This window comes from Pseudorca crassidens, chromosome 16 (assembly GCF_039906515.1).
Source record: "Pseudorca crassidens isolate mPseCra1 chromosome 16, mPseCra1.hap1, whole genome shotgun sequence".
Classification (NCBI taxonomy): Eukaryota; Metazoa; Chordata; class Mammalia; order Artiodactyla; family Delphinidae; genus Pseudorca; species Pseudorca crassidens.
Window position 1 is genome coordinate 72,217,242 of NC_090311.1, and position 21,648 is coordinate 72,238,889.

The following is a 21,648-nucleotide window of genomic DNA, read 5'->3' on the forward strand; positions in this document are numbered from 1 at the left end:
CTTGTCTCTGCAATGCATCTTGGAACCAAAAGGAGACAGAGTCAGATCAAGAGGATGAGGTAATATGAACACTTCTGCTTTTACTCTACCGGAGATAGAATAGAAATGGAACTGTATAAAAGAAGTTGCAGAGGGCTGAAGTGTGGGAAATGTATTATATTTTTGCAGATCTTAGCTTAAATGAGGTAAAGCATACTTTTCCTTAAAGAATAATTTACTCTTCCACATGTACAGAAGAGTACTTTAGTACAATCAATAGAATTAAAATCCAGCTAATGACTTAAAAAGAGGAGCTAAAGTTCTTTAAGCATTTTTTAAATGTGATAGATTGGCATGGATAAATATACGTTTGTGCATATTTTCACCTAGTATCCACTGTTATAACTTTTAAATCAAAGATGATGATAATGTATGACATTTTACATGTTTTATGTACTATAAAATATGCGCTCAGTGGCTATTGACAAATATTTGATATTCTATTTAAAGAAATTTATCTTGGCCATTTTTTAAGAGTATAATTGTTCAATTAAATTTTAAATAAACTTTTTCTTATAAGTTATCTCCTAGTATTTCTCCAAGTTATCAGACCACTGGATTTTTAAAACTCACACCTCAGTAATAATAAATAGAATCAGTAGCCTTAAGACTCAGTAACATTACTTCAGTAAAACCATTAACCTCTTTTTAATCTCCTCGTCTACATTTTATGCCTATTAACATATAGAAACAACAGCAGTAATCATAATAATAAACTTTGTGTGCCTTTTTTTCCTTGAATGTACTCACAACGAGTGAGTGTACATCATGATATATGTGCTTTCAATACGAACAAATTTGGGAAAATTTACTGCTCAGCATCAGAAGTCTCTGTAGTGCTTGTCTTTTATTTGTAGTTCCCTGTAGTCTGCTGTGTTGGTGCTCTTATATTTTGCTAAATGATGGTTATTTGGCTAAGAATTGGGGTGGGGTTGTAGAACCACAGTAGGAAATTAGCATTTCCCTGAGGAAAATCCGTAAGAAGAAAAATAAGGATAAACAAGATATCAACATGCCATTCTACAGAATGTTTCAAAATGATGAAAATGTCACAAGGAAGTGGAACATAATCTTCCTCTTTTTTTTCTTTTCCAGAACGAGAAAACGGATAGACGACAGAGCTTTGCATCGTTGGCTTTACGTAAGCGCTACAGCTACTTGACTGAGCCTGGAATGAGTGAGTTTCCTAACACACTTACTAATCTATGTGGATTTTTATAAGAAGAGACATTTTTTCTATACTAACTGAACTTTGGGGTCATGTGAAAACCCAATGGCAGAAGAAAATTGCCGGTGGGAAAACTTTATCATGAGATCTAAGTAATATATTGTATATAGTTGGAGATGTGAGGTACAAACACCCCCAGATCGTAGCTTTAAAAGTGTTTTTAAGCCAGTAGCTATTTTTTTTTAAATTAGAAACATCTATCACTTGAATTTGAAAACCTTGATTTTACCTTGGTAGTTAACTGTGTTAGGAGATAATGTTGTACCAAGGTTGCTTTAAATCCGTGCTCAAAAGAGAAAATATTTACTTTCATCCATGTGGGACAGTATAAAGGATGATAAAGTAACTCTGGTCATCTCATTTTTCTTAATATATGTAGGTCATTATATCTTAGTCCTGATTCCTTTTTGTCCCAGTTGGCAAGAATTATATTTTCCTACCTTCTTGAGGTAGCACTTGTTTACTGATTTATGTTTCCTCCCTCCCTCTCTCTCTCCCCTTCCCTCTGCTCTTTATTAAATATCAGCTCTAAGGCTGGCCTTCACTAGACGGGTTAAACCCTTTTCTTCTCTCAGTGATTGTTTTGGTCCATTGTTAACTGGCTTGCAAGTATCAAGGCATAGGTTCATTCAGTCATATTCGTTCGTTCTCTCTGTCTCCCTCCCCCCTCCCTGTGTTTCCCTCATCCTTATGTTTATCACCTCTGGTGATCACTGCCTTCAAGATAATCCTCTCCACCAACAGGAACTAAGAGTGCTGAGAGCAGCAGTGTGTTTGACCGATGTAGCATGGTGCCACTTGAACCATCAGAGGAGGATTTATACAAAAATTATTTTTAAATTAGTGAATCATTTCTAGCTGCTTCCCATTACTCACAATTACTTGAATTCAGGGAGGATTGGAAATTTACCAGTAAGAACCACAACTCTGGTTTTTCCCATCTTTCCTGAATTCTTGTTTCTGTGGGCCAACATAGCATATTAAATGTGCAGCAGGAAACTACTCTACTACTTCGCTCAGGTGGTCTTAGCATAATCTGTTGCAGTCTAGCTCCTGGAGTACATACTAGGGAAGCTTTTATATTCAGACACCAAATGGGGAGCATAAGAGAAAGGAAACCCAACCACTCTCATGAATGTTCTTCCAGATCTCTTTTTTCCTCTAGCATAAATGTCTAAATCTTTCCAAAACCATAAGAGCTGAAATTAACTCCCATTATGCTACAAAGCAGGGAACGTATGTGTGTATGTAACTAGATGGTTTTTCTATACAACTGAATCTCCTGGGTGGAAGTTTTCCTTGGGATACTCTTTTGCCCCAAAGCTAAGGTTCTCATGGTGTGGATGCTTGGCACTGCCAGGCAGTAGCCTTGAGCTTTGGACAGTCTCCATGGACCAGCTACTTGAGGTTGGGGTACCTCTGGGCAGGCAAGCTCCTATCCGATTTTGGTCCCTAAGGTATTTGTTTGAGGAATATATGAGTTGTAAGGTCAGGTGTGTGTGCTGAGACAATTGAATTTTTCCCACCTCTGAAAGGGTTGCTACTTCTTGGTTAGCTTCAGTTAAGGTAAATGTAGTTTGTCTTCCTTGACTTTTGATAGAAGGAAGAGGGTACTTTTCTCTCTGTTTTACGAGAGGGAGCATAATGGTGGACAGAAGAATGGGAAGAACTAAGAAAGGACTAAAAGAAAACCTAAGGAAATGTTATGGCCCCTGAATTGGTGTTAGAACTCCAAGTGAAGGCAGCTTTTCCTGTACTACCCTGTCCTTTCCGACGCCCCCCTCCAGAAAAAAGATTCTGCTGTAATTCAGTGCCTGACACCCAGAATTCCCTTTGTTATAAAGGGTATCACAAAATATGTATCATTAAAGCATAAAATATGTAACTAATCAGTAAATGGGTTGCTTCGTGCAAAGTATAAAACCCTAGATGTGGTTCAGAAGACTGTTCTGCTTGGTGAAGCCAGACTTCAGTGGTAAAGGAGAGATGCTTTGCCAGTTTCTGGTAGTTATAAAAATAAGTTCTCTTGAGCCATTAAACGGAGCCCAAATCACTGAATTGAAGGAATCCCCAAACCTTCCATTTGCAGTGTGGTGTTTCCAAAATTAAGCCAATGTGGAGAATTGTGACTAGGAGGGGTAATGAATGGGTGAGTTTTTTCCTTAGTTCTTCCACTTTTCTTTAGAATAATATGTAAGCCTAGAAAAGGATATGTTCTGAATGTTTGAATTTAAATGTACACCAGGAATGAAAATCTTCACCCTTGTGGGAGTCGCTGTTAATCCAAGGACTGGATTGTAGCAATGGCACGAGCACAGCATGAAGAGCGTAAAGATGAAGCAGATTCTCATTTCCTCTTCGAGTTTCACTCTTATTCTGAACACCAGTGCTTTCTGGAAGCGAAACTCTACTCAACTTTGACATAGAACGTTAGCCCTTGGCAGGCATTCCGAACCTCTGTGACCAGCTCAGTTTGTTTCCTAGAACTGTAGAAGTAGAGAGGACTCAGTGTGTGCTTGCTCTCCCCCAGCGAGGGTGCTTACCTCATTCGTATGTTTCTTATCCCATTGCCAGAAGAATGCTGGTACTAAATCCATCCTTCCTGGTGGTAGGTCTGCCTCATGGTTGCGCCAGTGTTCGAGGTATCCATGAGTCCCATGAATATTCTGGGAAGGAACCAGAATTGGTCCCTTTGCTATCGATAAAATATATACACGGATATATACCGTATCCTACTGTAGAGAGTTAAATAGGGGGTGTTAAAAATATGACTGCTTTTAAGATTTCCCCCATGATACCTTTTGAGAATTAGAAGTAAATGGATTAGGAAAAATATCTGAGATAAACTATGTGCTTTTATCTGTAATGAAGACAACACCAGACATGGATATATTCAGTTGCAGATGGATTTTTCATATGCAGTATTAAATATTTTCCTAAAAAATCTCAAAAGGGGACTTCCCTGGCGGTCCTATGGTTAAAAGACTCCGCACTTCCACTTTACGGGGCACGAGTTTGATCCCTGGTCAGGGAACTAAAGATCCCACAAGTTGCGAGGGGCGGCCAAAAAAAAAAAAAAAAAAAAATCTCAAAAGGTACCAAGACTTCACATCTCATGGAAAAAGTGTACTCTTCTTTCTAAATACTCTTGTGAAAGTGTTTTTAAAGTTTACACATTGTGCATAATATGGCATAAAAATTGTATTACTTCTTTGGCTCGTTTGCCGTGATATATCGCGCATGAGAAAATGTTTTCAGTTGCTTTGCTTGCTTATGGTAACCATGAACCATATTTCTGGTTTTCTTTCCCCCCTTTGTGTGTGCGTACACATGCATTCTAAAATCATTTCATGTTACGTTCCTTTTTTCCTCACCAAAAGGAATATACTGCATGGAAAAGATAAATGCAAACATTCCTTTTGTTTTTTTTTTTCTTTTAAAATTCTGACTCAGAAAACTTCTTGCTCTTATTGGCTTTTTACGGGTGTGAAGCATAACCGAGTTGTGCATGGAAGATACAGATTTAAAATCCAGTGGCTTCACAGTTTGCACATCAGTTGCCTGTCACTTAAAAGTTATTTTGGATCCTGCATGAAATAGGCTTGAGTGGTTTTCTAAAATAAGAGTTTTAGACATTTCATGTATAGCTACGCACATTGATGTGGTTCTAAGTAGGTGCAATCTGTATCACCGAGAGGTCCAAGGAGATGGAACATTAGAACTTACTAAAATGAGAGTTACATGGTTGCACGAAACAAACATGTACCTATACGGGCAAAACAGAACGGCTACTGATATTTCAAAACCAGCACATAAGAAAGTCAATAGGAAGTAAGGGAATAGTTTTTCCATTGTGGTTATTTTTCTCATCATCGTTTCCTTGTGTTTTTTGTTTTCTTTGTTTTTTTTCACTGTTGGCCTATTTGGTTGCAACGTGCTTTTTCTGTCTTTTCATTTCACACTGCTCTGTGTTTTACTTAGTTTTGTTTTTAACTTTGGATTAGTTATGTCTGTAGCAATTTTTTTTTCCTCTTAATTGTTCCTTTTGCCTCTTCCATTCTAAATCATGCAAACAATTGTACTTGCTTTTGTAATATTTCAAAGTTTACTGACCAATTTTTTTCTCTGGTCTCTCTGTTTCTCAACCATTTTTGTTGATTTTTGTGTTTGATTTCATTTTAAAATTTAAGAAACAGTTGAACGGAGCGCAGGACCAACGAGATCCCTCCCCACCACTTACTCATACAAGCCATTCTTTTCTGCAAGAGCATACCAGTCCTGCACAGCAGCTCCGATGACAGTGCCCGGGCCGGCCACGTCAGGCTTCACTTCCTTATCAAGTTCCTCCTCTAATACACCATCAGCTTCTCCATTAAAATCAATATGGTCTGTTTCGACTCCTTCTCCAATCAAATCCACGTTAGGCGCATCAACTACATCTTCGGTTAAATCCATTAGTGATGTGGCATCTCCAATTAGATCCTTTCGGACAATTTCTTCGCCAATAAAAACAGTGGTGTCACAGTCTCCATACAATATCCAAGTTTCCTCTGGTACCCTGGTTAGAGCTCCCACAGTCACGGAGGCCTCGCCTTTAAAGGGGCTGGCATCCAATTCTACGTTTTCCTCTCGAACGTCCCCGGTGACTACAGCAGGATCTCTTTTGGAGAGGTCGTCCATTACCATGACACCCCCTGCTTCCCCCAAATCAAACATTAATATGTATTCCTCGAGTCTGCCATTTAAGTCAATTATCACATCCACAGCACCGCTAATATCTTCACCTTTAATGTCAGTGGTGTCTCCAGCTAAATCAACAGCTGATATCATTTCATCAGCTAAAGTTACGATGGCCTCTTCTCTCTCATCACCCGTGAAACAGATGCCTGGACACGCAGAGGTAGCATTAGTCAACGGATCTATTTCCCCTCTGAAATACCCATCATCTTCAACTTTAATTAACGGATGCAAAGCCACTGCCACGTTACAGGAAAAAATTGCTACAGCTACACACTCTGTGAGCTCTGTGGTTAATGGAGCCACTGATGCAGTTGAGAAAGTGTTCCCGACCACCACAGCAATGCCGTTTTCCCCACTCAGGTCATATGTTTCTCCAGCACCATCAGCTTTTCAGTCTCTAAGAACTCCTTCTGCAAGTGCACTCTATACATCCCTCGGGTCGTCGATATCTGCAACTACCTCATCTGTAACTTCATCAGTAATAACAGTGCCAGTATACTCTGTAGTCAATGTTTTGCCGGAACCAGCATTAAAGAAACTTCCAGACTCTAATTCACTTACAAAATCAGCAGCAGCCTTGCTGTCGCCCATTAAAACATTGACTACGGAGACACTTCCTCAGCCCCATTTCAATCGAACTTCATCTCCAGTTAAGTCATCTTTGTTCCTTGCACCATCTGCCCTCAAGCTGTCTACGCCATCTTCTCTGTCTTCCAGTCAGGAGATACTAAAAGACGTGGCTGAAATGAAGGAGGACCTAATGCGGATGACTGCAATACTCCAAACAGACGTGCCTGAGGAGAAGCCATTCCAACCTGAGCTCCCCAAAGAAGGGAGAATCGACGACGAAGAACCTTTCAAAATTGTCGAGAAAGTGAAGGAAGACTTAGTGAAAGTTAGTGAAATCCTTAAAAAGGATGTCTGTGTGGATAACAAGGGACCACCCAAATCACCAAAGAGTGACAACGGACATTCTCCCGAAGACGACTGGACAGAATTCAGTTCAGAAGAAATAAGAGAGGCAAGACAACAGGCTGCTGCGAGCCATTCTCCATCTCCGCCAGAGAGAGCGCAAGTTAAGGCAAAGGCTGCCTCCGACAAGGATTATAACTTGACCCAAGTTATCGATTACCTAACAAATGATATCGGGAGTAGTTCACTGACGAACTTCAAGTACAAGTTTGAGGATGCCAAGAAGGATGGTGAAGAGAGACAGAAACGAATTTTAAAACCAGCAATCGCCCTGCAGGAACACAAACTCAAAATGCCTCCAGCCTCCATGAGGTCTTCCACCTCCGAGAAGGAGTTATGTAAGATGGCCGATTCCTTCTTTGGAACAGATACTATTTTAGAGTCTCCAGATGACTTTTCTCAACATGACCAAGATAAAAGTCCCTTGTCTGACAGTGGCTTTGAAACAAGAAGTGAGAAAACACCTTCAGCCCCACAAAGCGCTGAAAGCACTGGTCCCAAACCACTTTTTCAGGAAGTCCCCATCCCTCCGGTCATTACAGAAACGAGAACTGAAGTGGTTCACGTTATCAGGAGCTATGAGCCCTCAGCTGGAGAGGCTCCCCCGTCCCAACCAGAGGAGCCCATGTCACCCAAACCGTCACCTACGTTTATGGAGCTGGAACCAAAGCCCACCGCTTCTAGTATTAAAGAAAAAGTCAAAGCGTTTCAAATGAAAACCAGTAGCGAAGAAGACGACCACAGTCACGTTCTGGGCAAAGGCATGCGTGTTAAAGAAGAGACTCACATAACCACGACCACCAGAATGGTTTATCATTCTCCACCAGGCAGTGAAGGCGCCTCTGAGAGAATTGAAGAAACCATGTCAGTCCACGACATCATGAAGGCCTTTCAGTCCGGGCGAGACCCTTCCAAAGAGCTGGCAGGTCTGTTTGAACATAAGTCGGCAGTGTCCCCAGACGTTCACAAGTCTGCTGCTGAAACCTCAGCCCAGCACGCAGAGAAGGACAACCAAATGAAACCCAAACTGGAGCGTATAATAGAAGTCCACATCGAAAAAGGTAACCAAGCTGAGCCCACTGAAGTCATTATTAGAGAAACCAAAAAGCATCCCGAAAAGGAAATGTATGTATATCAGAAAGACTTATCCCGGGGAGATATTAACCTAAAAGATTTTCTGCCAGAAAAACACGATGCTTTTCCTTGTTCAGAGGAACAGGGTCAGCAAGAAGAAGAAGAACTCACTGCTGAAGAGTCGTTGCCTTCTTATCTGGAGTCTTCCAGAGTAAACACTCCCGTGTCCCAAGAAGAAGATAGTCGCCCTAGTTCTGCTCAGCTCATATCTGATGACTCTTATAAAACACTGAAGCTTTGGAGTCAGCACTCAATAGAATACCATGACGATGAGTTGTCAGAACTAAGAGGGGAATCTTACAGGTTTGCTGAGAAAATGCTTCTGTCAGAAAAGCTAGATGTGTCTCATTCTGATACCGAGGAATCAGTTACAGACCATGCGGGACCCCCTAGCTCAGAGTTACAGGGGTCTGATAAGCGGGCCAGAGAAAAAGTAGTCACTGCCCCCAAAAAAGAAATTCTCTCCAAAATCTATAAAGATGTGTCTGAAAATGGTGTAGGTAAAGTGTCTAAGGATGAGCATTTTGATAAAGTGACAGTGTTGCACTATTCTGGCGATGTTAGTAGTCCAAAACATGCCATGTGGATGCGCTTTGCTGAGGACAGATTAGACAGAGGTAGAGAGAAGTTGATATACGAAGATAGGGTGGACAGGACCGTGAAGGAAGCTGAAGAAAAACTGACTGAAGTGTCACAGTTTTTTCGTGACAGAACCGAAAAGCTCAATGATGAACTGCAGTCCCCAGAGAAAAAGCCACACCCTAGGAATGGCAAAGAATACTCATCTCAAAGCTCTACCGGTAGCAGCCCTGAGAAAGCACTGCTGACAGAACTGCTGGCCAACAGTGACGAGTGGGTCAAGGCGAGGCAGCGTGGCTGTGACAGACAAGGCTTCCCCAGAGCCGACGAGAAGGACACAGCCAGTCTGCCCAGCAGCCCGGAGGTGGTTCCTTCCCAACAGACTGAGGATAGCAAGTCCACAGAGGAAGCCAAAGGAAGTCGTTCACAGAGCAAAGAATCAGAAGGGCCCCAGTCTGGGTTTCAGCTCAAACAATCGAAACTCAGTTCCATTAGATTAAAATTTGAACAAGGCGCGCAGGCCAAAAGTAAGGACGTTTCTCAAGAAGACACAAAGCCGGATGGCCAATCCAGAATCCCAGTTAAAAAAATCCAGGAGAGCAAGCTACCTGTCTACCAAGTGTTCACTAGAGAGAAACAGCAGAAGGCCATAGACCCTTTGGATGAAAGTGTCCCTATGCAAAAAGATCTTACGGTATTCAGAGCTAAAGATGAGCATGTTCAGAGCCATGAAACGGTTGTAAATGATTTTGGCTCTGATGATGTGAAAAAACAGAGAACTGAAATCTCAAGTAAAGCAATGCCTGACTATTTTTCTGAGCAACAGCCTAAGGACTTGGCATGTCACGTAACCGCAGAATTAGCAACCAAGGGACCATGGGACAAAAAGGTCTTTAGAACGTGGGAAAGTCCTGGAGCCACTAACAATAAGTCGCAGAAAGAGAAACTTTCGCATGTACTTGTTCATGATGTAAGAGAGAATCACGTTGGTCACCCTGAGAGTAAAACTGTTGATCAGAGGGATGAATTTCTGTCTGTGACTGAGAGAGAACACAAATTGTTAACAAATGGCTCTCTCTCAGAAATTAAGGAAATGACTGTAAAATCTCCCTCCAAAAAAGTCTTATACAGGGAATACGGTGTTAAAGACGGGGAACATCCAGGTGGATCTCTTGACCAACCTTCCAGGAGAAGTGAGAGCTCGGCAGTGTCGCACATCCCAGTCAGGGCTGCGGAGGAAAGGAGGACGCCGTCTTCTGACATTCTCGATGGTTTTTGCAAGCAGTCGACATTTCCAAAACATGAACTATCACAAAAGTTATCCCACTCAAGTATGAGTAAAGAGACAGCTGAGACACAGCACTTTAATGCTACAGAAGATGAAAAAGTTACCTATTCAGAAATCAGCAAAGTTTCCAAACGTCAGAGTTACGTAGGCTTATGCCCGCCTCTCAATGAAACCGAGCTCTCCCCGACCAAGTCTCCTGATTCTCTAGAGTTTAGCCCAGGAAAGGAATCGCCCTCTAGTGATGTACTCGACCACAGTCCCATTGATGGATTGGAAAAAGTTGCACCACTGGCCCAGACGGAGGGAGGGAAAGAGATAAAAACTTTACCTGTTTATGTCAGTTTTGTACAGGTGGGGAAGCAGTATGAAAAGGAGATACAACAAGGAGGTGTAAAAAAAATCATAAGTCAGGAATGTAAGACGGTACAAGAGACCAGGGGGACCTTTTATACAACTAGACAGCAAAAGCAACCCCCTTCTCCCCAGGCTAGTCCCGAAGATGATACTCTAGAGCAAGTGTCCTTTCTAGACAGCTCTGGGAAAAGCCCTTTAACCCCAGAGACGCCCAGTTCAGAGGAAGTGAGTTATGAATTTACATCTAAGACACCCGACTCGCTTATAGCTTATATACCAGGCAAACCCAGCCCAATTCCCGAGGTTTCGGAGGAATCTGAGGAGGAGGGACAGGCCAGGTCAGCCTCCTTACAGCAGACTGCAGTGGAGGAGACGGCAGCAGTCGGGCGCCACACGCCTAGCAGTGTGAGCACAGACTCTAACCAAAGACTCAGAGCTAACAGGGTTGCCTACATTGAATTTCCCCCTCCTCCACCGCTGGATGCAGACCAGATGGAGTCCGATAAGAAACATCCTTACCTCCCTGAAAGAGAGGTTGACATGATTGAAGTCAGTCTGCAAGACGAGCATGACAAGTACCGGCTGGCGGAACCAGTCATCAGGGTGCAGCCGCCTTCCCCAGTTCCTCCTGGGGCGGACATCAGTGACTCCAGCGATGACGAATCCCTTTATCAACCAGTCCCGGTCAAAAAATACACCTTCAAGTTAAAAGAGGTCGACGACGAACAAAAAGAAGTGACAAAATCCAAAGCCTCCGCTGAAAAGGCTTCCACCCAGAGAGAATCAGAAATGAATGGATCTGGAAAAGATACTGAATTTGGCCTTGGCCTTGATTCACCTCAGAATGAAACGGCCCAGAATGGGAACAACGACCAGTCCATCACAGAGTGTTCCATTGCCACCACGGCAGAGTTTTCTCACGATACAGATGCCACAGAGATCGACTCTCTGGACGGCTACGACCTGCAAGATGAAGATGACGGCTTGACAGAGAGTGATTCTAAATTCCCAAGTCAAACCCTGGAGCTGAAGAAAGATGTCTGGAACACGGAGGGCATTCTGAAGCCAGCTGATCGCTCCTTTAGCCAAAGCAAGTTGGAAGTTATCCAGGAGGAGGAGGGAAGGGTGGGGCCAGATGAAGAGAAGCCACCTTCCAAAAGCCCTTCATCTGAAAAGACTCCCGCTAAGACTGATCAGAAGTCGGGGGCCCAGTTTTTCACACTAGAAGGCAGACATCCTGACAGATCAGTGTTTCCTGATACTTATTTCAGTTACAAAGTAGATGAAGAATTTGCCACTCCTTTTAAGACGGTAGCTACCAAAGGTCTAGATTTTGACCCCTGGTCTAATAACCGAGGGGATGATGACGTTTATGACAGTAAATCACGGGAAGACGAAACTAAGCCATTTGGTCTGGCTGTGGAAGACCGCTCTCCAGCCACCACCCCTGATACAACGCCAGCCCGAACGCCAACTGACGAAAGTACCCCTACTAGTGAGCCTAACCCCTTCCCATTTCATGAAGGAAAAATGTTTGAGATGACTCGCAGTGGTGCAATTGACATGAGCAAGAGGGATTTTGTGGAAGAGAGGCTCCAATTTTTCCAGATTGGTGAGCATACTTCTGAAGGGAAGTCAGGGGACCCGGGGGAAGGGGATAAAAGTACAGTCACTGCCATACCACAGCCACAGGCAGGGGACACCACTGTAGAAACCAATCTAGAGGGAAATGTAGAGGCACCTACAGTGGAACCTAACCCCAGCATCCCGACCAGCGGAGAGTGTCAGGAAGGCACATCCGGTAGCGGCTCCCAGGAGAAAGCAGCAGCAGCGGCCACTAACACCTCTAAACTTGACCCCAAGTTGCGCACGCCTATAAAGATGGGAATTTCTGCGTCCACCATGACCTTGAAGAAAGAAGGCCCTGGAGAAGTGACAGATAAGATAGAAGCTGTGATGACCAGTGGTCAGGGATTAGAGAATGAACCTGTAACAGTGATTTCAAATACAGCCGATAGCCACATGGGCGTTAGGCCCCAAGAAAAACATGATTTTCAAAAAGATAACTTTAATAACAACAACAATTTGGATTCTTCCACTATACAGACAGATAACATTACAAGTCACGTAGTTCTGACAGAACATTCTGCACCCACTTGTACCACAGAGAGAGCTAACCCAGTGAAAAGCTCATCAGGAAAAAGGACAGGGGTACTGCAAGGACACTGTGTGAGAGAGAAACAGAAAGTTCTCGGAGAGCAGCAAAAGACAAAGGAATCAATAGGGATTAGGCGAAAATCCAAACTTCCCATAAAGGCCACTTCACCAAAAGATCTCTTCCCACCAGATCATATGCCAAACATTCATGTGAGTAAAATGAAGCAGGTTAGTCAATCTGAGAAAACCAAAACCCTTACTGCTTCTTCACGTGTAGATGTAAAGTCCAGAATTCCAGTGAAGAATACACACAGGGAAAACACAGGTTCAGTTAGAAAACCGTGTGCTACACAAAAGCAGGGGCAGCCAGACAGAGGCAAGGCCAAACAGCTTCCATCCAAGTTGCCAGTAAAGGTAAGATCCACCTGTGTCACCACCGTCACCACCACCACCACCACCACCACAGTTAAAGTTAGGAAAAGTCAGCTTAAGGAAGTATGTAAACACTCCATTGAATATTTTAAGGGAATTAGTGGTGAGACCTTAAAGCTTGTGGACCGCCTCTCGGAAGAAGACAAAAAGATGCAGTCCGAGTTGTCCGATGAGGAAGACAGTACCTCGAGAAACACGTCGTTGTCCGAGACTTCCCGGGGTGGCCAGCCTTCGGTTACAGCGAAGTCTGCTAGAGATAAGAAAACAGAGGCAGCACCTTTAAAATCAAAGAGTGAAAAGGCCGGCAGTGAGAAATGGAGCAGTAGGAGGACTGGTGAGAATGAAGGCAGTCAGGTCTCTCGAGCACTCTTTGCTCACATCCTGGAGAACGAGCATAGTTTGTAAACACTTTCCAACTCGTAGACCCTAGTGCATGAACTGTTGTGATTGCCTGTGGAGTGACTTAACCGTAGTTTCTCATTCTGTCATTGTCATCTGTACGTGCTGTCTATATACTCTTCTTTCTTCCTCTTAACCCAACGACACTGTAGACAGCTAGGGAAGCATGCTGAAGATATCGGTGTCATTCAAGATGAGCAACTTTTTTTTTTTTTTCAGTGTGCTAATGGATATGATTCTGTCAAAGTAAAAGCACAGATGTTGAAATGCCATCGTGGTGTTTTCACCAACACGACACTTCTGTAACTACTTAAAGTAGCTAGCTTGTCGGCATGTTGAATTCCATTACATTGAGCATCCATGTAGTCTGACATTTGGCCTGATGCAGGTGAAAATCAAGTGAGTCATGTGAAAAGAGCAGTGTTCATGTAGGTGATTAGGACACATTTAAGTGTACAGTGTTAGCAGTAGTCTCTCTGTAAAATCTGAATACTGCTAAAAGCAATTTTCCAGTATCGTGTCTTTCTTGATGATTATTTTAATTAAGAAATTGTAAATCGTAGGTCCACAGAGTCCATGTGAACGGACAGATATCAGGATGGCAATAGTAGCCGACCACCTGGGACTTAGTTGGACAGGTAAGTGTGTATACACCTGAATGAAACAGTTTCTTAATTTGTCTTTTTCACAAGCAGTTTATTATTAAAAACAAAAAGCAATGAGTAAAAAACATTTTTATCACTTGTAATTCTATCTACCCAGAGTTAATTATAGTATACTGTGTTTTTCAAAACTTTTCTAGGCACATACCCTAAAGAATAGACATTTAAATCTTATTTTACCTTAAATTTAAGCACTTTCTTCACAATGCCATTTCTGGTAATATGGGATAACCTTTTACCTAATAGCAAATTTATTTTGTGGCATATAGGAAAACGTAGCTAGGGCCTATGGTTTTCAAATAATCCAAAAATTTTAGCTATGGTTTATGCCCTTAGATCAGCTCTCTTAGGCAATAGTCCAACTAATCCATGCCTAGGTTTCAAAAATCTTAATCATTCATGAGTCACTGTCACAATTTTTACGATATACACGTATTATTTGCATGCTTATTGAGCTGATACTTTTAAGCGGGCTCACTTTTACGCTCAAAGATTTATTTAAAAGGAAATCTTACGTCATTTTGATAATGGAAAACAAGGATCATGTTCAATAACTATATAAACAAGAAAACAAAGGATGAGCGTTAAGCTTAAATTTTGAATTAAAATTGAAAAAATAGGATACAGGTGAATGAATCTATTCAATTTACAAAAATAGTGGAGCTCTGTGAAATGAATGATACTTTTTATAATCAGGGTGTAGAAGAGGAATTTGGGGCTTGATTTCACTTCATTAAAGATGAAGATAAGGCTCTGTGTCAACTGGACAATACTGCTTTGTAGTTTTTTTTTGGTTTTTTTTGCGGAACGCGGGCCTCTCACTGTTGTGGCCTCCCTCTCCCGTTGTGGAGCACAGTCTCCGGACGTGCAGGCTCAGCGGCCATGGCTCACAGGCCTAGCCACTCCGCGGCATGTGGGATCCCCCCGGACCGGGGCACGAACCCGTATCCCCTGCATTGGCAGGCGGACTCTCAACCACTGCGCCACCAGGGAAGCCCCTGCTTTGTAGTTTTGATGTTAACTGGGCCCCCCAAATCCTACTTCACATGAATCAGAGAAATTTTAAGTTTTATAGGTTGAGTGTATTTTTTTTTAATGCACAGCCAAAAAACAACAGTTAAATATAAATAAACGTTAATTATTGTCCTATTTAAAGTCATCTTGCGTACTATCAGCGACATACATTCTCTACTCAGGGAAACAATTACCTAGGCTATCAAAATGGACAACATGAAACTAGATCATGGCACAAAAGGTCATTTACATTTATTTCCTTCGAATGCCCTGAATCCCAGGCCTTCCCCACCCTCCGTATTAAGGCCTCCTCTCTCCTTCCGCCCAGCCCTGCCCTCAGGCACACTGCTACTGACCTGGCCTAGTGGAGCTCTTAAGAAACAGTGGGTCTGAGTAATCCTTTGCAGACTGTTGAGAGTTAACAGTAATTCATTATGTATAAGTATTTCTGCACATAAAATTAATAATAGTATTATATTTTAACAGTGGACACTGTAATCTGAAAATAGCCTGGAGCTAATGTTGATTTTGTGTATTATTTACCCATAACTATTGGATTATTTTCTTTAAGCAAAACCAGTCCTTAGTTTGTCAGAGTAAACTCTTGGAGAATATGTGACATAAGAATAGCGAGAGGGCTTCCCTGGTGGCGCAGTGGTTGAGAGTCCTCCTGCCGATGCAGGGAACACGGGTTCGTGCCCCGGTCAGGGAGGTTCCCACATGCCACGGAGCGGCTGGGCCCGTGAGCCATGGCCGCTGAGCCTGCGCGTCCGGAGCCTGTGCTCCGCAATGGGAGCGGCCACAACAGTGAGAGGCCCGCGTACCGGAAAAAAAAAAAGAATAGCGAGACAAAGTCATACAACTGTAAAATTCTTAGTGACAATGTGTCTTTGCTCTTCACTGAGTCTCTAGACAAAGGATATGGTTTGGTCACGAGGGCAGGAAGGATTACTGCCCTTAAAACACAAAGAGATAAGGCACTTAAAAAAAATTAACTTTTCTAATTCGAATTACTATATGCTCAATGAAGATTATTAGGAAAATTAGCATTTAGAAAAACAAAATTTAAATCCATCCCTCAGAACCGCTGTTAACAAGCAACTTAATGTACTTTGGTTTTTTTTTTTAAAATAAAAAGCTTGTAAAATGTTATATACACAATGTAATTTTCTGCTTTTTTATTTACTTTCTGATCTTGGTTTTAATGGACAAATAACATCCAATAGCCATACTTTACAATGGTGTTTTGCTGTTGGTCACAATGCACTAGTGAGTCATGAAATCAATTCATGCTTTGTTTTTGTTTTTAAAGGGAAAAGAAAATGTCTATGACATATAGTAAGGTTGTTTTGCTCCATAAAGATGTGGTTTCATTTATATAAGCATCACGATATACAATGTATTTCTAACTGTGGGCTGTGATCACTTTGCCAGCCACTGCATTACATTAACTTCTCTCCTTTTGTTCAACACATGCTTTGTTTTCAATTTTTCAGTAGTACAAGCCTACAGTGAGCATTCATGTATGTAAATAATTGTGTACAACCCTGTGTACTGTCACCATAGATTTCTAGGAGTGAAATCAGTTGGTCAAAGGATACAGACTTTTTTGAGCCTCTGAATATATTTTGCCAAACTGCTGGAAATGGTACTTAAGGAGGATAGAATCGTCCAATTCCTTTTCCATGGATTTTTTTCCCATTTCTTACTTTTTATAATCATTTAAGGTAATAAACACCTGACACATCTTTTTTAAATGTACAAAAAATATACAGTGAAAAGTAAGTCTCCTTCTCACCTTTGACTCCCAAGTTTAACTCTCCCAAGGCAACTACGCATATCATATGTATCCTTCCAAAGACACACTCTGCACTTACAAGATTGAGTGTGTGGTTATAGAACACTTAGCTGGACAGAAAGCTTATCTCCCTTTTATTTTTTACACAAGTGACAGCATCTCATAGACAATGATCTGGCTTGGAGTCATCATTTAACCTCCCAAGTGGCTCTGATGAAACTTGAAGGCATATAGAATAGAGTATTATGTGAGTAAAAGATCTACTTCATGGAGGTTGCCGAGAGAAAACTCTACCGGCTCCTCTTGTGCCATGTTTATGAATTGTATATCCCTACCTATCTTGTATGAAGTTTGCTCAAATTGCAGACAATAATTTGGCTGAGTTAAAAGAACCTAGCAACATCCTCTTTGAACAGAGCAAGAATCTTTATAAAATAATCTCCAAAGGGAATCTGATTATAACCAAGGAATTATCTTAGGAGAGATAAGTCACAGCTTGTATATTATCAGTATTTTCCTGTGAAATCAAGTATATAAAGATTAATGCCCAAGGCTGTACCTGGGTTTTACTATAAAATCCTTTCCCTTTTATGGGGGGGGGGGGGGCAGTTGAGCATTACTTTTATGAAATATATGTGATAAAATTACAATATGAAATCTTAGTAACTCCTTTTCTTTTCTACAGAACTGGCAAGGGAACTGAATTTTTCAGTGGATGAAATCAATCAAATACGTGTGGAAAATCCAAATTCTTTAATTTCTCAAAGCTTCATGTTATTAAAAAAATGGGTTACCAGAGATGGAAAAAATGCTACAAGTATGCTGAAATTATATTACTTTAACTTGCAAAATTGCATATGTCTAATATTTCAGATAAGCCTACTGTTAATAAAATCACAGTGATCATAAAGTAATGACAAGCCTTTTGAAGTTATACTTGTTTAATTTTGTGCTAATATTCTAAATTTCTGTCTTTAGGAAGCTTTTTAGGAAGCAAGTAGTAGGGGCTTTTGGGCATTTTGTCTATATTTGCATTTTTTGCATTTTTCTCTGTGACCATCAAAAATGAAAATATAATTCTAGCTGTTCAGTCATGGGGCGGTAGTGGGAAACAATGTGAAGTTACTGCTATGGCCAGAAATGGATGTGCAGGGAGATAATAGAGAAAAGGATAAGATCAAACCATTTTATCCAGCCTGGTCTGTGATGGCAGAGCACTCCCCAGTACTCCTGGGTTTTGTGTGGTTTAGGTGGTGGTAGGGGAGTGGTGCTATACTGTGACAAATGCCAACCCATAACGATGTGGAATCAGTTACTGGGGGTTTGCCTGGGTCGGCCTGACCTTAGTAAGTCATTAATGCTAAGCATCAAATATAAGGGTGACATATATATATATTTTGACAGTCTAACAGGAGAGGAATGTGTTTATTAGATCCCCTTATAACTAACGGGAGTCTCGCTGTCTTGAGGCCTATCTGCTCTGCGCCTTACAGAGACGGAACGAATGTGGCTGTCATCACACAGGGCTTCACAAAATGATTCTTAAGACCCTAACGTATCTTCCCTGGAGCAGCGAGCTTTCTGAGCCCTCTGGGTAGTGAATGTTGCAGAGGTGCAGTGAGGCGGGACTAAGACGCTAGGAGGGTCAAGAGAGCCATGCCTTTGTGTGGGTATTGTGATGACTTAGAAGAAAATCATTTAATTGGGTTTTCAACCTTTTTTTTTCCCTCCTCTTTCAGCTGATGCCTTAACTGCGGTCTTGACAAAAATTAATCGAATAGATATAGTGACTCTGCTAGAAGGACCAATATTTGATTATGGAAATATTTCAGGCACCAGAAGTTTTGCAGATGAGAACAGTGTTTTCCATGACCCTGTGGATGGTAACTGAATTTAGTGTTCATATTTACTTAATCATTTGATAAAATTTGAAAGTGCAGTAGGACAAGGCAGTCACGTAAAACCAACTAAATTATGATTTGCTTGACTTAATTTCTCATTTTCACGGCATATTCTCTGCCAGAGTCTGCCAACAAACACCCTGATAGAACAAACTTGATAAATGTCTCTGTTATATAAAATACAGATAATGAAGTATATAAAGGCATAAGTTAACTGAAAGAGTTGGTATCTCAAATGTTTTATATGACCAAATGGAAGAAAATTTAATATCTAGAGAATACGTTGCTTTTGTCATTTTTATATTAACCTAAAAAACTAGGGAACTCTTTTATTCCTATTTAGGTAAAACCAAATTGTGGGCTATTATACAAATTGTTAAGTAAAATGGTTAATTACTGTTTTGAGAACAAGTATTTAAGCATGTACTGAAAGAGACGAATGTATCACTCAAACAGGTGTTTTCGTTATTTAGCATTATTTTAACTTCATATGCTGCCATTTTTTTGTTTGGAAAAACACTACTTGACCCATCGTATATAAAAGGTAGCATAATTTCTAATTCAATGAGCATACATGTCACTAATATAATAATTCCTCTTTTACATTAGCTTAATTTATATGATAATGGTGTCATTTTTCCTTCATTATGTAAATTGGGGCTTTTTTCAACAAAGTATTAAGAAAAGTATGACAAATATCTTACTATGTTTTTCAAGATGTTCATAAATGGAAATTTATTCCTATAATGAATTTTGAGTACAAAAATGTTGATGCTATGGAGGCAAGAAGAGGAGCTAGGGATATTTTTCTACTATTTCAATTTTTTTTAAATATGGTGATTTTTTTTCTATTTTTAAACAGCAAAGTTAGACCACCAATAATCAATAACTTATAATTCTGCATATGTGACAAAACATCTCAAATTCTTAGAAAGTTTCTGCTTACTAAAGTCAACAGAAAATTTAAAGTGTACCTTGTTATCCCCATAACATAAACATGTGGGTAATAATGTCAAAAGTGGTTTCTTTTTAAGCTTATAAGTATCACAGAACCTGGAAAAATGCTCTCTTCAAGGCCCTGTCTTATATGTGAGGCCATATATTGATGACCAAACTCTCTGTGCACAAGATAAAGACAGACCACTATTATATCAAATTTTGGGTTTTTGCCAAGTTTATAGAATATTTTAATATTCTTTACTGGGAAACTTTTTTAAGAAAAGTAGTTTTAACAAACAAGATGATCAGAAAGGAATGGAAGTAGTCAATGGAATTGAAAGTTTCATTTAACATTTTAAAATCAGAGTATCATTAAATAAATCCACAAGGGCTTTTTGTTGCTACATCTTAATATTTTATATTCTCTATTTTTAAAATTCTTAGGGAAATTTATGTTTATGAAGTAAATTTTACTTGTGCAGATTATAAACCTCATGTAGTCTTAGACAAATTTTCAACATTCTGGTTTATGGGTGACCATAACAGAAAAATGTTCACGTACCTATAGTAATTTGAATTTACAACCAAAGCTAAGTTGGTATTTATCTTGGACTGATGGAAAAATTAGGCTTTAGTTTTTTAGACCAATAAGTCAGAAAGTGTGCCTGGTTGCCTTTTTGTTCCGGTCTCTCCTCTTCGTTGAACTTTTGTGAAACTTCCTTTCCTCACCATGACCAGACCATTGTTGACTTTTCTCTCTGCTGAAGGAGAAAAATAACTCCCTTAGTCCACGCAGCAAAGTTTAAAACGAGGCAATTTCTCCCTCCTTCCCCTTTGTGTAGGCTGGTTAGTAAACTTCTGCTGTCTCATAGCACTGTCATGACTATTCAGAGAGCTCTCTGTGAATGGCCTTCCTCCCGTCTCTGTTGTGTATCATTTCTTTTTTCTCTTTATTTGATTCATGCTTCTGAGTGGACCCCTACCACCAAGTTCACCAAGACTTTCATGCGTACACAACCCTTTCATCTCTGTCACATTATGACACCTGAAGAGTTTACATGGAGTCTTTTCTACTTTATCTGCTTTTTAAATCCTTTTCCTAACATCTTTTTAGATTTTTTTCCCAGTACTACTGCTCTAAAATCTAATGGTCATTTCTTTCCAAAGATTAAATTCATTTTTCTTTGCTGTAAATTTCAAGTGAAATAAGTTAAGAATTAAGAGTTGGGTAGCATCACTCTTATGTACGGTTCTTAAAATAAGTTATAAGTAATTAATTATAAAAATTGGTTTCTTGTGGCTTGCTGTATTCAGTCCACCACAGTGTGGATTTTGCATGCTAAAAGTAGAAAGATATTAATTTGGCCATGCAATAAATGTATCTTACGTAATGACAGCTAACTTTATATTGGATCAAACTTGTGTATTTAAGTTACTGTATTAAAATTACCAAAATCGATAAACAATTTATATCTTAATTAACTAGTATTCTATTTTATTGTAGTTTGCACTAGTCTTTTATTTCATTGTATTACATATACTTGAACTACACCAATAAATTTATCAACATTATTCTGTAATTCATCACACATTTTCATACCTAATATAATTTAAGTCATTCCATGTGTTTTTGTTTGATGTGCTCTAATTCATTCCAGTCAGTCCAAATGTACTGTCTTCCATAGGTTATCCTCCCCTTCAAGTGGAACTGGAAACTCCCACAGGGTTGCAGTACACACCACCCACCCCTTTCCAGCAAGATGATTATTTTAGTGATCTCTCTAGCATAGAATCTCCCCTTAGAACCCCCAGTAGACTGAGTGATGGGGTAGTGCCTTCCCAGGGAAACGTAGAGCATTCAGCAGACGGACCTCCAGTCGTAACTGCAGAAGACACGTCCTTGGAAGAGAGCAGACTTGAAGACTCAATGCCTTTGACAGAAATACCTGAAGCAGTGGATGTACATGAGAGCCAGTTGGAGAATGTATGTCTGAGTGAGTATCCTCAATACC

The 21,648-nt window shown here is 40.5% G+C and overlaps 1 protein-coding gene across 15 annotated transcripts in view; it reads left to right on the plus strand.

The window, feature by feature from the left end:
• Positions 1-21,648, plus strand: part of ANK3 (ankyrin 3) — a 332,431-nt gene that overhangs the window by 280,133 nt on the left and 30,650 nt on the right. For 12 of the 15 annotated variants that reach the window (XM_067710883.1, XM_067710881.1, XM_067710879.1 and 9 more), the window contains 6 exons: positions 33-59; positions 1,135-1,216; positions 5,458-13,257; positions 13,886-13,960; positions 17,482-17,613; positions 18,536-18,679. In XM_067710883.1, the coding sequence (XP_067566984.1) occupies positions 33-59; positions 1,135-1,216; positions 5,458-13,257; positions 13,886-13,960; positions 17,482-17,613; positions 18,536-18,679 (8,260 nt within the window). Of the gene's footprint in view, positions 1-32; positions 60-1,134; positions 1,217-5,457; positions 13,258-13,885; positions 13,961-17,481; positions 17,614-18,535; positions 18,680-21,321; positions 21,631-21,648 lie in introns of all 15 variants that reach the window. The other 3 variants (XM_067710893.1, XM_067710894.1, XM_067710892.1) reach the window with 2 other exon arrangements.